At 38.2% G+C, this 15,373-nt stretch overlaps 1 protein-coding gene across 2 annotated transcripts in view; it reads right to left on the reverse strand.

Moving 5' to 3' along the window:
* LOC150088218 (RWD domain-containing protein 1) overlaps positions 1-11,828 on the reverse strand; it is a 103,539-nt gene extending 91,711 nt beyond the window's left edge. Inside the window, exons 1-2 of one of the 2 annotated variants that reach the window (XM_090370630.1) lie at positions 11,601-11,828; positions 2,707-2,781 (exon numbers count right to left, since the gene is read on the reverse strand). In XM_090370630.1, the coding sequence (XP_090226756.1) occupies positions 2,707-2,781; positions 11,601-11,673 (148 nt within the window). In that variant the 5' untranslated portion in view covers positions 11,674-11,828. Of the gene's footprint in view, positions 1-2,706; positions 2,782-11,600 lie in introns of those variants that run through there. The other variant, XM_090370632.1, reaches the window with a different exon arrangement.
* Positions 11,829-15,373: the final 3,545 nt, after the last annotated feature.

Below are 15,373 nucleotides of genomic sequence, written 5' to 3' on the forward strand. Positions count from 1 at the left end.
GATAAGCTTGTGGCCTCCACTTCCCTATTGAATTCCTAGTATGTGAACGTAGATGCAAAATACTCATTCAGTTTGTCAGCTATCTGAGAAGAATCACCAACAACTGAACCATCAATATCAACTGGACAAATCTGATTCATCCTCTTCCTTCTAGAGTTTACATACGTAAAGAAGTCTTTACTGTTTTTCTTTGCATCCTTTGCCAAAGATTTCTCATAATCTGCCTTCACTTGCCTAACCTCCTTAGTAACTTGATTACAGAATAACTTATATGTACATAGGCTTCTGTATCTTCTAATAATTTATATGCATCCCATGCATTCTTCTTCTCTGCCACGAGTCTCTTTAGTTCATCTGACATCCACTTAGGCCTAAACCTTGAACAATATTTCTTAGTTGGTATGAAAAGCCTAGTAGCTTCCAAGATTAATTTTCTTTGAATGTTTCCCATTTAGAATTTGCTGTTGGTAACATGATCAGTTGGTCCCACTGTAAAGAATTTAAAAACTGTCTGAGACCACCGTATAGTCACCTTTATGATAGCAAAAACTCTTAACTTTACCCCTGATGGTAGTTACATCTTTGTTATTTGGTTTTTAGGAGCATTAGCAACCAAGGCCATATTGCTCCAGGAATATGCGGTGGTCATTCCCTGACCTTTCCGCATCCTCCGTATTTGGTGGTGACAGGATCGAACCCCGGTTTAATCAAGAAGCGTGTGTTATGCACTGTTGCTTCTTCTCACCTGGCTACAGAAGCGCCATTACATCTTTGAGTAAATCACACATTAGTACACTGTGATCACTACCACCTATAGGTTCCTCTATCTGCAGATTCTTAATGCATGATTAATCACTGCTGCTAATCAGATCAAGAGTATTACTACCTCTGTGTGCCACTGGAACATGCTGCTGTAGAAAACAATCATCCAATTAAAAATCCACATAATTCTTGCTAGTGTGTGAGTAACCAACACAAGTTCCAGTCTATATCTGAGAAGGTAAAATCCCCCATTAATAGACAATCTGATTTAATGGGCCACTCTATTTCTCTGTACAGCTGTTCGTTGTACTCATCAGTCATTAGGCCCATAACACAATCCTACTCTCAACTTGGCTTTCCCAGTGCTTATGTTACACCAAACTGACTCAACACTACACTGTCAACCCATGTCAACTGGATGCACTTCCTTATATTTTATGTTTCTTAACTAACATCATGACCCCTCTTCCCTTTCTATCCTTTCTGTACACATTGCACTCTCCAAATTCCAATTCTGCATGCTAAATCTCTGTGTGACACCACGTCTCTGATATCCCAACAATATCTGCTTTGTTGTCTTCACCAGTACCTTAAATTCATCAAATTTATTTACTATAATCCAAGCATTTGTTTACATGCTGCAACTATACATAACAACTATCCTTACTCTTAGTTACCCTAACACAACCCATGTATTTACTTATTTTATAATGACTCCCAGCAGTCCTTGAAATCCCCAGCACCTCACTTTCCAGGCTGCTGCTCATTCCAACAGAAGCAGTGCAAGAATAACTTTCACCTCTGCCTGTGGCTACTGTTAATCTATTAATCTGTGAATCCCTCCAAGCTTGCAGTTTGGAAAGCTTGCAGTTTTCTGACCCACCTAACACAGTCTCGATAGTGTCAGCAAATATTCTTGCACCCTTTCTATTTAAATGTATCCCATCCCTGTAAAAACAATCTCTCCTGTTAACAAGCACAGACCCCATGAGCCTTACACAATCTCTCCAGGGCTGAACTGATTGACAAGGCTCTCAATCATATACTCCCTCCTATCGTGTATAGGCAATATTGAATCAAATTATACATATATACTTTTATTTTGGGAATGATCAAAAATTGGTTATTTTGATCATGCAAACCTCCATTTACCTTGGCCTACAGAGTAGTATGTTTGCAGTGTGCTGCTTTTGTATCATTCATTCACACAGTAAATTGACATTTATTATTTATTTTTTAAAAAATTCTATAAATTAATCCACAAATAGTTACTTATCATTTTAAAAGAAGAAGAAATATAAGCTAATGACTTGTTAACCAACATGATTAATTCCTCTCTATCTTTAATTTTGCAATAAACACATTTTTCCTTTCTCCTTTATTTTTTATCATACAATGTTTTTCATTTTTCTTGTTCTATTTTTTCACTTTTATGTTAACTGAATTTCTTATCATTTTCACTTCTGTATAATAATTTTATTTGAAGCACTAATGAGCTGGGTCTATATCTGGAGAAAAATCTGGATACTCGCAAAATTAATGTTGCTTAATGAAGAAAACAGAAACAATGAAAACAGATTTCTCTCTTTAAAAAAAAAAAAAATAAATAAATTTAATTCCTTAGATTGGTAAACAATCCACAAAATTTAACAAAGCCAAAAATTAAGTTAAGTTTACATCCAAAACTAAGGCAATAACTTATTCAATCAAATATTTATAAGCAACATATTTCTTACAGATGAGATAAATTCAGACAATGAGTATCAGTTTTGTGCTTATATACTGTGCATATGAGGTTGGTTTGACTGCTATATATGACAATATAGTAAATGTTTTCATATACAGCCAAATCAAAATTGGGTTACTCAGTCAAGAAAAAGATTAAGTTCACCTGCAATGAATAATAAATAGGCACAGACAAAATATGTCCTTTTATTTACTTACTTCCATTATCTGGATCTTCTAGTGAATTTTCTGATTTGATATCAATCGTAAAGATATATGGATCATCACACAGCACTAAAATTGAATGAAAAATTAATATAATTAAAGCCAGAGATTAAATGAAAATGAAATTAAAAAAAAAAAAAAAAAAAAAAAAAGAATTTCATAATAATTAGTAGTCCATAGCAGCGTTCCTTAAAAGTAAAAAAAAGTATTCATGTCTAATAAGAGGTGTATGAATTATTTCCCAAGGTTTATAAGTTTTATTATCTATATAATAATCTATATATATGCCTATGTGATTTTGTATATAAATGGATGTGTTGAGGGAGTCAACCAAGCATTCAGAATTGGAAGCTTATACAGTCTTCTCAACATTCATGACCACTATATGTTCCAAAGTAGCAGTTCATAAATCAGAAGTGTAAGGCAGGCAGTTAGGTTCACATTATTTAATGCATACATTTCTGCATTTTCTATATTCCCATTAGGCATATGTGGAGTAATGGATGAAATAGGTTACACATAGGTATAGTAATAGTTGAAAACTTAAAACACTTAAAACTTAAAACATATCTATAGTGGTATAAAAATATTAAATAAAATAATAAGTCACCATCTTACAGAGACAAATTCACACATTATAAAACAAAATTTCACATTAATTTACAAAATGATTTTAAAATTATTCTAATCTCAGTCTCACAGAAAAAATATCATTTAAAATAAAAAAATACCCTTTGCAAACATTGAAACAAACTATATAAGTATATGACATCTATTTATACATAATGTACATAATGAAAACAACTAACAAGGTGCTGCAAGTACAAATGCTTTTCAATGGACTTTAACAATTCTGATGGCAATTAATGGATTGATAACTTCTGAAATATCATCTAGTCAATTAATATTAACCCAGTATAATTTTTAATTTTTTGTAAGCTAAAAATCTGTTGTTATATTATACTTGTTCATTGACTAATCATGAATAAAATTAACAGAAGAGAATATGTATATGTTAACCTGAGATGAGTTTCAAGATAAAATATTCTATGAGAATCAATAAATTTAGCAATTAAAAAGTATCAATATCCAGCAAAAACAGCCTCCGTAGCCGAGTGGTGAGGAGTAGGAGTGCAGTAGCACACACTCTGAGTAGAATGGGGTAAAAGCCTCTGACTGCTAAATATGGTCGATTTCCCAAAGTGCACTGGACCAGTATGGCAGATTATGGTCCATTTCCCTCAACATGACTTGTTGAGAAGACCTCCATCCTGCAGTGGATTGATAATGGCTGTAGATTTATTTAATATCCAGCAAATCTGATGTATCCTTATTATTAATGAAATTATATAAATTTATTCCTATTATTTGCTACCATTTGTTTGGAGAAGCAAGGGTTCAAATCCTATTAGAGACAGTAGGAATTCTTAAAGGCCTCCTCTTCAATTGGACTGTAGTTGGCCAATATGAGGCATAGGTAATACGGTTCCACCCACCCTTAAGTTTTTCTGGGTTTTTAGTAACAAGATATGAAAATCATCCCACGAAACATATACAGGGTGTCCATCAAGTCTTTGTGCACTTTAAAGCTGTAATAATTTGGGTTCTATATGAGATAGAAACAATCTGTAAAATGTATTGGAAAAGTAATTTATTCTAGTTTTTATGCACTAAAAATAATTACTTAATTTACACTAATTTTGTTCTTTAATTTTTTCAGATAATCTACACTATAAATATGGTCAATGGAAGACAAAAGTGAACTGCTTCCTCTGGCTAGTACAGTTTAAGTCCATATTAGTGGTTAGAAGAAAATTTACGGCACATTACACAAAGGAAGCATTGCACAGAAATTCAATTTCAAACTGGATGAAGAAGTTTAAAGAGGCTGGTTCTGTTAATGATATGTGACAATCTGGAAAGCCTGGATTAAATGATGAGACTGTGGCACCTGTCGAGGAAGCTTTTCAGCAAAGCCCATGAAAATCACTAAGATGAGAATCTCCGAAATTCCGTGTGACATTGCACAAATAACCTTACAAGATTGAACTGCATCAAATGTTGGAAGAGGATACCATGCAAGATTAGCTTTATGTCACGAATTTAATGAACAATGTTAAAAATGTCATCTTATCTCTTACTGATCTAATGTTTGGTGATGAAGCGATGTTTTGCATTAGTGGCAAGGTTAATCACCATAACTGTCATATTTGGGGGCCACAGAAACCACAGGAAGTCAGGGAACATGAAAGAGATTCTGCTAAAGCCAATGTTGTGTAGGAAAACATGCATAATTGGCCTTTCTTTTTTTGAATTAAGATTGGATAATTGCGATTTTTTTTATTCTTTTATTCCTTATACAGAATTTTTTATTCCTGAACTAAGACAATTAAGAATTGAAGCTAATATGGTCTTTCAGCAAGATGGGGCACCTTGTCACTTCACTTGGAATGTTGACATTGTATAAAAAACATTATGAGAATCCTCGTCACGAAACTTTACTATTGTTGGACATGTTGGACAGACAACTTGCAGGTCTCAATCACACTTGGAATGTTTGACAATTTTTAAATTAAGTCTTCCTAAACAGATGGATTCACAGAGGCAGACCAACTGCTCAGCCAGCTCACTCAATTGATTTGTCCCCATTGGATGCTTTCTACGGGGACATTTTAAACCTGCTCCACCCATAGTTTTACTCTGCAAAACAAAACCTTGCCTTTTAAATGATCTTCATATGAGAATCACAAATGCAATTAATGTTGTAACTTAAACACAACTGGAGCAAGTGTTTATGGTACTGCAAAATCATACTATGCTTTAAAACAGTAATGTTGGAGATTCTGTTGAATCTTAATTTTATGATTACATACCCTAAATACTAGAATAAGTTACCTTTCCAAAGCATTTTACAGATTGTTTTTATCTCATACAGAACCTAGTTATTGCAGCTTTAAAGTGCACAAGAGCTTTATGGACGTCCTTTAATTGTACAGATATAATAAACAACAAACAGGTATGGACTGGAGTATCAATAGCACTATGGCTAAGTAATCATTGAACCAAAAATTCCCCGAGAACCATAAAATTGCAGAAGGCAACAAGATTGGTGAGTGGAACAAAGGGGGCTCTTACCAAGAAAGGCTTAAGTTTTGCAAACTGCAGCATCTGGAGACCAGGCACCTGCAAGGTGATCTGTTTGGTGTTTAAAGGCTTTGAATGGATTGAGTAGACTCAATGTTGATGGGATTATTCTTTTTTCTCAGACCATACACAAGGGGGCACAAATAAAATATTCTAAAATATAAAATTATGGAAGGACAGTTTCAGAATAAATGTGTGGAAGTTTGCTTTTAGCCAGTAGGTGGTTGACTGTTGGAACAAACTTCCATCCTTGTTGTGGAAGTTGATAGTTTAAATAAATTCAAGGAAGAACTAGATAAACTATTGAAGGGAACGAATTGGTAAAATGGGAAGTTTCGTGTCTTTTTTTTTTTTTTGGTTGATGCTGTATAAGCTTGCATTCTTGCATCACTTGCCACTGCTAAATTATGAATTATCTAATGAATTATGTTAGTATGACTACTATCTTCATCAGTGCAATACTAACAAAAGCATTTGATGTTTATAAAAGAACAAATAAAAAAAAACAAAAGTGATAGAGAAAATCGGTTCAGAGCTGACAAGATCATATATGATGTGCCCTTAGGCAACCATGGTTCTTGTCACTGTTTTCCCTTCACTGCTAAGCTGTAGTGAAGAGAAAGAGAGACAAACAAAAGGGCATTCATTGGAACTGATCTGCATTAATAAAGGTGTTTTAAAAGCAAAGTATCAAATGCTCCACAATCTCTGAGATGGAGGTGTACCTCCAAGTTCACTGAATAGTGGCAAAGGATTTTTCTAACATTCAAGTTATTTCCATTGATTTATTCAATACCAGAGGTTATACAAGAAAGACAGCTGTCTTCATCATTTGCAACATCGGCAAATGTTATCATAAAAAAGGGTGGTCTTCTTGTTTAGTTTATTAAAATTAATAAATTATATAATCCTAATAATTTTATCAGTAATTATTCAATTTTTCAGGTCACTTCCATTTTTGTGGATTTTTATACCTGATTTACTTTGGGTATTGCTGTGATACTGGTGAATGTAAATATATTTCAATAAGAGCAATAAACTAAAGAAATTGTTGAAGTTAAACATAAGAAAGGCTCCTGGGGTGGATGGGATCTATCCAGTTATATTTAAGGGTGGCAAAGCAAGCAAGCAAACCCTTAGCGATAATTATGAGAGCATCCTTGGACTCGGGGAAGGTCCCCACTGACTGGAGATGTGCAAATGTATCCCCAATTCACAAAGGGGGATCGAAGGGTGACACGAGTAAATAGAGACCAGTTATTTTAACTTCTGTTCCGGGTAAAATAATGGAGTCACTGGTTAAAGATGCATTGCAGGATCATCTAGACAAGACTGCAGCAATAATTCAGACAGCATGGGTTTGTTAAAGGAAAGTCTTGTCTGACAAATTTGATAGGATATTATGATGTGGTTGCAAAGGAACTGGACGCAAAAAATAATTTTGATATCATATACTTGGATTTCAGGAAAGCTTTTGACACTGCCGCGCATGGAAGACTACTGTACAAATTAGAGCAGAATGGTATTAAGGGTAAGTTGCTACAATAGATAAAAGGATGGTTGAGTGGGAGAAGACCGAGGGCGGTAATTAATGGGTGCTGCTCTTCATGGACTAATGTTATTAGTGGAGTCCCACAGGGTTCGGTGTTGGGTCCACTGTTGTTTTGTATATTTATCAATGATATTGATGAAGGTATATCAAGCTTAGTGTCGAAGTTTGCAGATAATACAAAGGTTGGCAGGGTTGTTAATGACAGTGATGGCAGTGTGTTACTGCAACAGGATCTAGAAAATTTGGGCAGATAGGCTGAGAAGTGGCAACTGAAGTTTAACCTTGACAAATGCAAAGTACTGCATATGGGTAGAAGTAACCCCAGAGAAATGTACCAACTGTGTGGTACTACACTTAAGGTGGCAGAAAATGAAAAAGATCTAGGAGTAATTGTGCAGTCAGATATGAAGTTTTCTGAGTAATGCAGACAGGCTGCCAGGGCAGATCATGGGGTTTTGTCAATGATATACAGGAATTTTGCTAGCAGGGGAAAGGAAGTGATTGTCCCTCTGTATAAAGCAATGGTCAGGCCATGTCTTGAGTACTGCATACAGGTCTGGAGGCCTCATTTTAGGAAGGTTGTAGATTTGCTTGAGCATGTACAGAGAAGGGCAACAAGATTGGTAAGGGGAATGAAGGAATCCTCTTACCAAGAGAGGCTTAAGTTCTGCAAATTGCAGTGGCTGGAGACTAGACACCTGTGCGGTGATCTGATTGAGGTGTATAAGGCCTTGAATGGGTTGAGCACGGTGAATTCTGATGGCATTCTTCCACTTGTTCAGATTACGAATCTAAGGGGGCATAAATTCAAATTAAGGAAAGATAGATGTGCAGAAATTTTCCTTTAACCAGGGGGTGGTTAATTGCTGGAACAAACTTCCATCTCTCGTTGTGGAAGATGATAGCATTAGCATTAGCATTAGTAGAGGCATTTGATGCAAGAAAGCAAGCTTATGCAGCATCAGCCAAAAAAAAAAAAAAAAAGTAACATAAATAAATAAAAATAACCACTTCCTCTTCACCCCTCTGTTCGTTCGAAATACCTGTCCAGCTGAGCCTTAAACTTATTTAGGCTATCAACTTCCACGACAAGGGATGGAAGTCTGTTCCACCTACCAACCACCCGCTGGCTAAAGGCAAATTTCCGCACGTCTATCCTACATCTGTCTTTCCTCAATTTGAATTTATGCCCTCTCAGGTGATTTTTCTGAGCTAGAGGAAGAATCCAATCAGCATTGAGCATGCTTAAACCATTCAAGGCTTTATACACCTCTATCAGATCACCTCGCTGGTGCCTAGTCTCCAGACACTGTAATTTGCAAAACTTAAGCCTTTCTTCGTAAGAGCACCCCTTTGTTCCATTCACTAATCTTGTTGCCCTTCTCTGTACTCGTTCCAGCAGCTCTACATCCTTCTTGAAATGAGGCCTCCAGACCTGTATACAGTACTCTAGGTGTGGCCTGACCATTGCCTTATACAATGGAATAATCACCTCCTTATCCCTGCTGGAAAAATTCCTGTATATCATTGACAATACTCCATGAGCTACTCTTGCAGCCCGTCTGCACTGCTCAGAGAACTTCATATCTGCCTGCACAATCACCCCCAAGTCCCTTTCAGTCTCTACCACTGTCAGTGTAGTACCACAGAGTTGATACGTTGCTCTGGGGTTGCTGTTTCCCATGTGTAGTACTTTACATTTGTCAATGTTAAACTTCATTTGCCACCTCTCAGCCCATCTGCTCAACCTTCCCAGATCCTGTTGCAGCAGCATAGTGTCAGTAGTGTCCTTGACAACCCTGCCAACCTTTGTATCATCTGCAAACTTGGACATTAAGCTTGATATACCATCATCAATATCATTTATAAATACAGAAAACAACAATGGACCCAACACTGAGCCCTGAGGGACTCCACTAATAACATTAGTCCACGATGAGCAGTGTCCATTGATTACCACTCTCTGTCTTCTCCCCCTCAACCACCCCTTTATCCATAGCAGCAATTTGCCTCCAATGTCACACTGCTCCAATTTGTGTAGCAGTCTTCCATGTGCAACAGTATCAAAAGCCTTTCTAAGATCCAAGTATATAATATCAAAGTTATTCCCTGCATCCAGTTCTTTTGTGACTGCATCATAGTATCCAATCAAGTTGGTCAGGCAAGACTTCCCCTTAACAAAACCATGCTGTGTCTGAGCTATAACTGAAGTCTTGTCTAAATGATCCTGCAGTGCTTCTTTAACCAGTGCCTCCATTAATTTTCCTGGAACAGAAGTTAAGCTCTCAGGTCTATAATTACTTGTGTCAGCCTTTGATCCTCCTTTGTGAATTGGGGTCACATTTGCACATTTCCAGTCTATGGGTACCTCCCCTGAGTCCAAGGAAGCTCTCATAATTATGGCTAAGGGTTTGCTTACTTCCTTTGCTGCCTCCTTTAATATAACTGGATAGATCCCATCCACCCCGGGTGCCTTTCTTGTGTTTATCTTCAACAGTTTCTCCTCCACTTTACTCCCAGTTATTTCAAGATTCTGTAGCTTACTGCTAGAGTTGAATACACCTCTGGTATTCCCTTTGCTGAATAACTCCTCATGTGTGAATGTCGATGCAAAATATTCATTTAGTTTGTTAGCTACCTGAGCAGGATCATCAACAGTTGACCCATCAATATCAAGTGGACCAATCTGATTCATCCCCTTCCTTCTAGAGTTTACATAAGTAAAGAACTCTTTGCTGTTTTTCTTTGCATCCCTTGCCAAGGATTTCTCGTAATCTGCCTTCGCCTGCCTAACCTCCTTTGTAACTTGGTTGCATATCAACTTGTATCTATCATAGGCTTCTGTGTCATGTGTTAATTTGTAAGTATCCCATGCATTTTTCTTCTCTGCCATATGCCTCATTAGTTCATCTGACATCCATTTTGGCCTAAACCTTGAACAATATTTCTTAGTTGGTATGTAAAGCCTAGTTGCTTCCAAGATAAGTTCTTTAAATGCTTCCCATTTTGAATTTGCTGTTGGTAACATCATCAGTTGTTCCCACTGTATAGAATTTAAATACTGTCTCAGTCCATCGTAGTCGCCTTTACGGAAGCAATAACCCTTCCCTTTACCCCTAATGGTAGTTACCTCTTTGAGTATATCCCACTTCAGCACACTGTGATCACTGCCACCTAGTGGTTCATTTATCTGCAGATTCTTAATGCATGAAGAATCACTGCTGATAATCAAATCAAGAGTATTACTCCCTCTAGTTGCCTCCCGAACATGCTGATGTAGAAAACAATCATCCAATAAATCCACAAAAGCTCTGCTAGTGCGTGAGTAACCAGCCCCCAAATTCCAGTCAATATTTGGGAAATTAAAATCTCCCATTATAAGACTCTAATTTACTGGCCCACTCTATTTCCCTGTACAGTTCCTTATTATACTCATCAGAGTCATTAGGCCTATAGCACACTCCTACTCTCAATTTTGATCTCCCAATGCTTATGTCACACCAAACTGACTCAACACTGCACTGTCCAGCGATGTCGACTGGCTTATGTGTTTCTTTTTATGTGTTTCTTAACTAATAGCATAACCCCTCCCCCCTTCCTATCCTGTCTATCCTTTCTGTAGACGTTGTACTCCCCAAATTGCAGTTCTGCACCCCTTATATCTGTGTGACACCACGTCTCTGATATCCCACGTCTCTGATATCTCTGATAGGTTAAATAAATTTAAGGAGAAACTGGACAAACATTTAGAGGGAATGGTTGTGTGAAATTTGCTTTTGGCTGATGCTGCATAAGCTCATACACTTGCTTTCTTGCATCACATGTCACTACTACTAATCTTAAATGGTACAGTTGAATCTACAATACTGGACGTATCTACTGATGCACACTTCTGCATTTCATTATCGGTTCGTATATCAGTTTAAATAACGTTTCTCTCCAACTAGACACACACAATTATTTTCGATGGTTACTAACCTCTCAAAAACATGTGGGGAGAGAGAGAGCAGAATAAGACAACCAACTAGCCCAAAAATGGCTTCGGAATAATTTATTAAGTGCCGAAAAACAACCTGGGAAACTATCTGGAGTCTGCCTTTCAACGATTACTATATAATATGTGTAAAAACAATAATAGTAATACAATAAAGTTAAAAATGAATCAATGCTCATGTACATAATCAGAACTTACAAGTTAATTCCTGTGGATAAATAGATTCGAGGGCTTCTATTTCATTTTTTTGCTCTTCTTTATAGTCCGTCATAATTTTTTAAATTAAAAATATGGTTAATCAAACCACAGCATAATCATTTGAAGATACATAAATAAATCTATTTTGGAAATTAAGAAAAACTTTGAACATGACAAAATTTCGGCAACCAGTCACCACACCATGTTGCATTTCTTGCGATTATCAAACACCACCTTACGGCAATATTAAAAAATATGCTTAATGCCGGAAATACAGTATTTGGTTGTTGCCATAGCTAGTAGGTTACTGTGGCTGTGTGCAAGGAAGACAAAGAACGAAGGAATAAGCTTCATCTGATATGAACATGATCAAGGGGAGTGGCCGAAACTGGAATCCATGCACCTAGGGGGAAACCAGCCTGGGATGGTAAGGCTATTTTGCCAGTACTGGCTCTCGACTCTGAAAACATCCAGGTTGCGTGTTTTTAGCATCTAGGATACTAAGTCCGCTTCATTTGGCAGTCCTTTCATGTGGGTAAATTAGGCGACCGCCAAGGACACAATTTGTCTTCCATTTTGCTCTCAGTTATTACAGAATCATTCAGCTCCCTGTTAGAGTTTAACAAGCTTCTGGTCTCACTTGCCTCGGCGAATAGGGGAAACCCTGGAGCCCGCCAAAAAAAAAAATAATAAAATACTTTGAATACTTTGAACTTTGGTCTCACTTGCCTACAGAGTTCCTCATGTGTGAATGTAGACGCAAAATATTCATTCAGTTTGTCAGCTATCTGAGCAGAATCATTAGCATTAGCATTAGCATTAGCATTAGCATTAGTAGAGGCATTTGATGCAAGAAAGCAAGCTTATGCAGCATCAGCCAAAAAAAAAAAAAAAAAAAAAAAGAAAAACCCACTTCCACTTCACCCCTCTGTTCGTTCAAAATACCTGTCCAGCTGAGCCTTAAACTTATTTAGGCTATCAACCTCCACCACAAGGGATGGAAGTCTGTTCCACCAACCAACCACCCGCTGGCTAAAGGCAAATTTCCGCACGTCTATCGTCAACAGTCGAACCATAGATAGCAAAAGAATCAATCTGATTCATCTCTTTCCTTCTAGAGTTTATATAAGTAAAGAAGTTCCTGCTGTTTTGCTTAGCATATTTGTCAAAGATTTGTCGTAATCTGCCTTCGCTTGCATTTTTCTCTCTGCCACGAATCTCATAAGTTCATCTGAAATCGATTTTGGAAGTCACATGAACTCTTTGTGAGTTCATGTGAGCTCTACTGCTACTGCGCTACTGCTGCTGCTGTCAACCAATGCTCTACTTGAAATCACTAATCCAAGGCTCTTGTGCGAAACCAACAAAAGGCTGATTATGCGAAAAAATCAAATTTTTGTTTTAGTAGGTGACCCGCATTGTTAAAATTGCTGCCAGCCTCTTGTCGAACCATTCCGTTATTCTTTCTTCCATATCTCTAATGTTTCCATCGCATACGCATGTACTTCTTATTCCTGGCATTCCAGATTGAGAAGCGTCTTCTGGTTTCTTTCTTTTTTTATTTTCCTGTTTTTAGCATTGTTCATACAGTCAAGTAATGAAATGTAAAATTTCTTTCAATTTCGGTTTTTGTTGTGGTTCATTGTAGCGGGCACAGTAGCCAAGTGCTAAAAAAAAACAAAAAAAAACACCAAATTATGATATTAGGTCCCCTGTAAATGATTATATTTATCCATATAGTTATTTTGTCTGTAAATTGCGTGTGTTCTCTGGTCGATTTGCTTGTTTGCTGGATGAAAAAATCCCAGTTTCTGGGGGAGGGGAACCTTGCTGTCTACGCCTGAGACTGACTAACTCAACCACGGAGCGAAAAAATCCTACTAAAGTTCCTCGCGTCATCGACGGGATTCGAACCGGGGCCTTTTACACCCGGTGTGGGAAGGACGGTGACGATACCATTGTGCTGCCAGCGCACAATAGCCAAGTGATCAGGAGCGGGAGTGCAGTACCACACACTCTTTGACTAGACCGGGATTCAAGCCCCTGACTGATTAAATATGATCGATCTGCCAACTCACACTAAACCAGCATTGCAATTTCTGGTCCATTTCTCTCAGTACGAATCGTTGAGGAGGCTTCCATCCAACAGTGGATTGATAATGGCTGCAGCTTACATTACCTTTATTGTATCAACTTCTTTAATGGTTTTGAGTTTAGTACCCAAGCATAATTTCGTTTTTCCTTTGCATCAGTGCTGAACAATGTTTTTCACTTTTACCACAGACCTGAATGTTTACTTCACTAGAAAATTAAATTGGTCCTAAACGAGAAAATCTCATTTGCACAGAAAACTCAGCGTTTGAAGTTCACTGAGTGGACAGAAATCATGAGATATCTACCCAGTAAAGGGGTAGGCCCACCTTTTGCCCGGATAAGAGCAGTCACACGGCAAGGCATTGAGTCCATTAGTTCACGTAAACGTTCCACGGGTATTTTCATCCAAAATTCCTGCAGCGCTGTCCATAATTCCGTCGCGTTCCTGGGTGGCAGATCCAAATTGGAACGGACCTTGCCACATCATCCCAAAGATGCTCCACAGAGTTCATATCCGGTGAACGGGGAGGCCATTCCATGGTGATAAAATCTGGAGAATGCTCTTCGAATTATATTCTAATTACCACGGCTCTGTGGGGAGGCGCATTGTCCTGCTGGAAGACTCCATTACACTGTGGGGTGCAGCAATCACCTGCACTGCAATGATCCTGATGACCATGAAGGGATGCAGATGGTCTGCAAGGATGGACACGTAACCGGGACCATTCAGAGATGCGTCTAGACGTACCAGAGCTCCCAACGTGTGCCAGTTGAACACGCCCAAGACCATTACCGATCGTCCACCTACCTGAACAGTTCCTAGTTGACATGACCGATATATAGCTTCATGGGGTTTCCGGCAGATACTCACCCTCCCTTCCTCTCGAAATAACTGGAAACGGACCAGCAGACCCGTCTTCAATCATCCAAGGTCCAGTGCCGATGTTCTTTCACCCAGTTGAGGCGTAGAGTCCCGTGTCGTGGTGTTAGCAATTAGACTCTGGTGGGTAGGCGGCTCTCATAACATAGTGCGGCTAATGATCCCCTGATGGCCTTGGTGGAGACGTTGCTGGCACCTTTCTCGTTGAAGTGGGCATTGGTTTGTGCCACTCTTGCTCTCCGGTGGCTGAAACAATACAAGACAGATGTCGACGTTCATCCACCACCTTCCTGCGCTGTCCACAACGAGATGTTTTTCGGGAAATGGCGTATTCCCGATGACTCTCGAACGGGAACAGTACAATTTCTGTACTACCTCCGCGACAGAGTGACCCATGCGTCGGGCATCCACTATCCGCCCTCTTTCAAAGTCGGTTAACTCACGACGTTTATCCATACTGACACCGAATTACCGTCTACGTGAATACAGTGTACCTATATATATATATCTGCCCTCGGTGGGTTCGTCCACTAGCATTCACAATACAATACAGAACCAGATGACCCATGAATTCTGTCCTTTCAGTGTATAACTGCTTGAGTGACCATAGTTCAAACCTGAGCGACTGCAAAATGTGATAATATTATTATATTCTCTTTATGTTGTGTGAACTTCTCTGATTTTATTGGTCATCCCTAATATAAGCAGAAAATTAATATATTTTATTTTATTACTCGAATACCCACAGCTGTAGCGCGAAGAATGAGACTTGTGTTTCAGTTCCCCTATATTTTACGCT

Source organism: Mastigoproctus giganteus, chromosome 3 (assembly GCF_048544385.1).
Source record: "Mastigoproctus giganteus isolate SK-2022 chromosome 3, ASM4854438v1, whole genome shotgun sequence".
NCBI classification, from domain to species: domain Eukaryota; kingdom Metazoa; phylum Arthropoda; class Arachnida; order Uropygi; family Thelyphonidae; genus Mastigoproctus; species Mastigoproctus giganteus.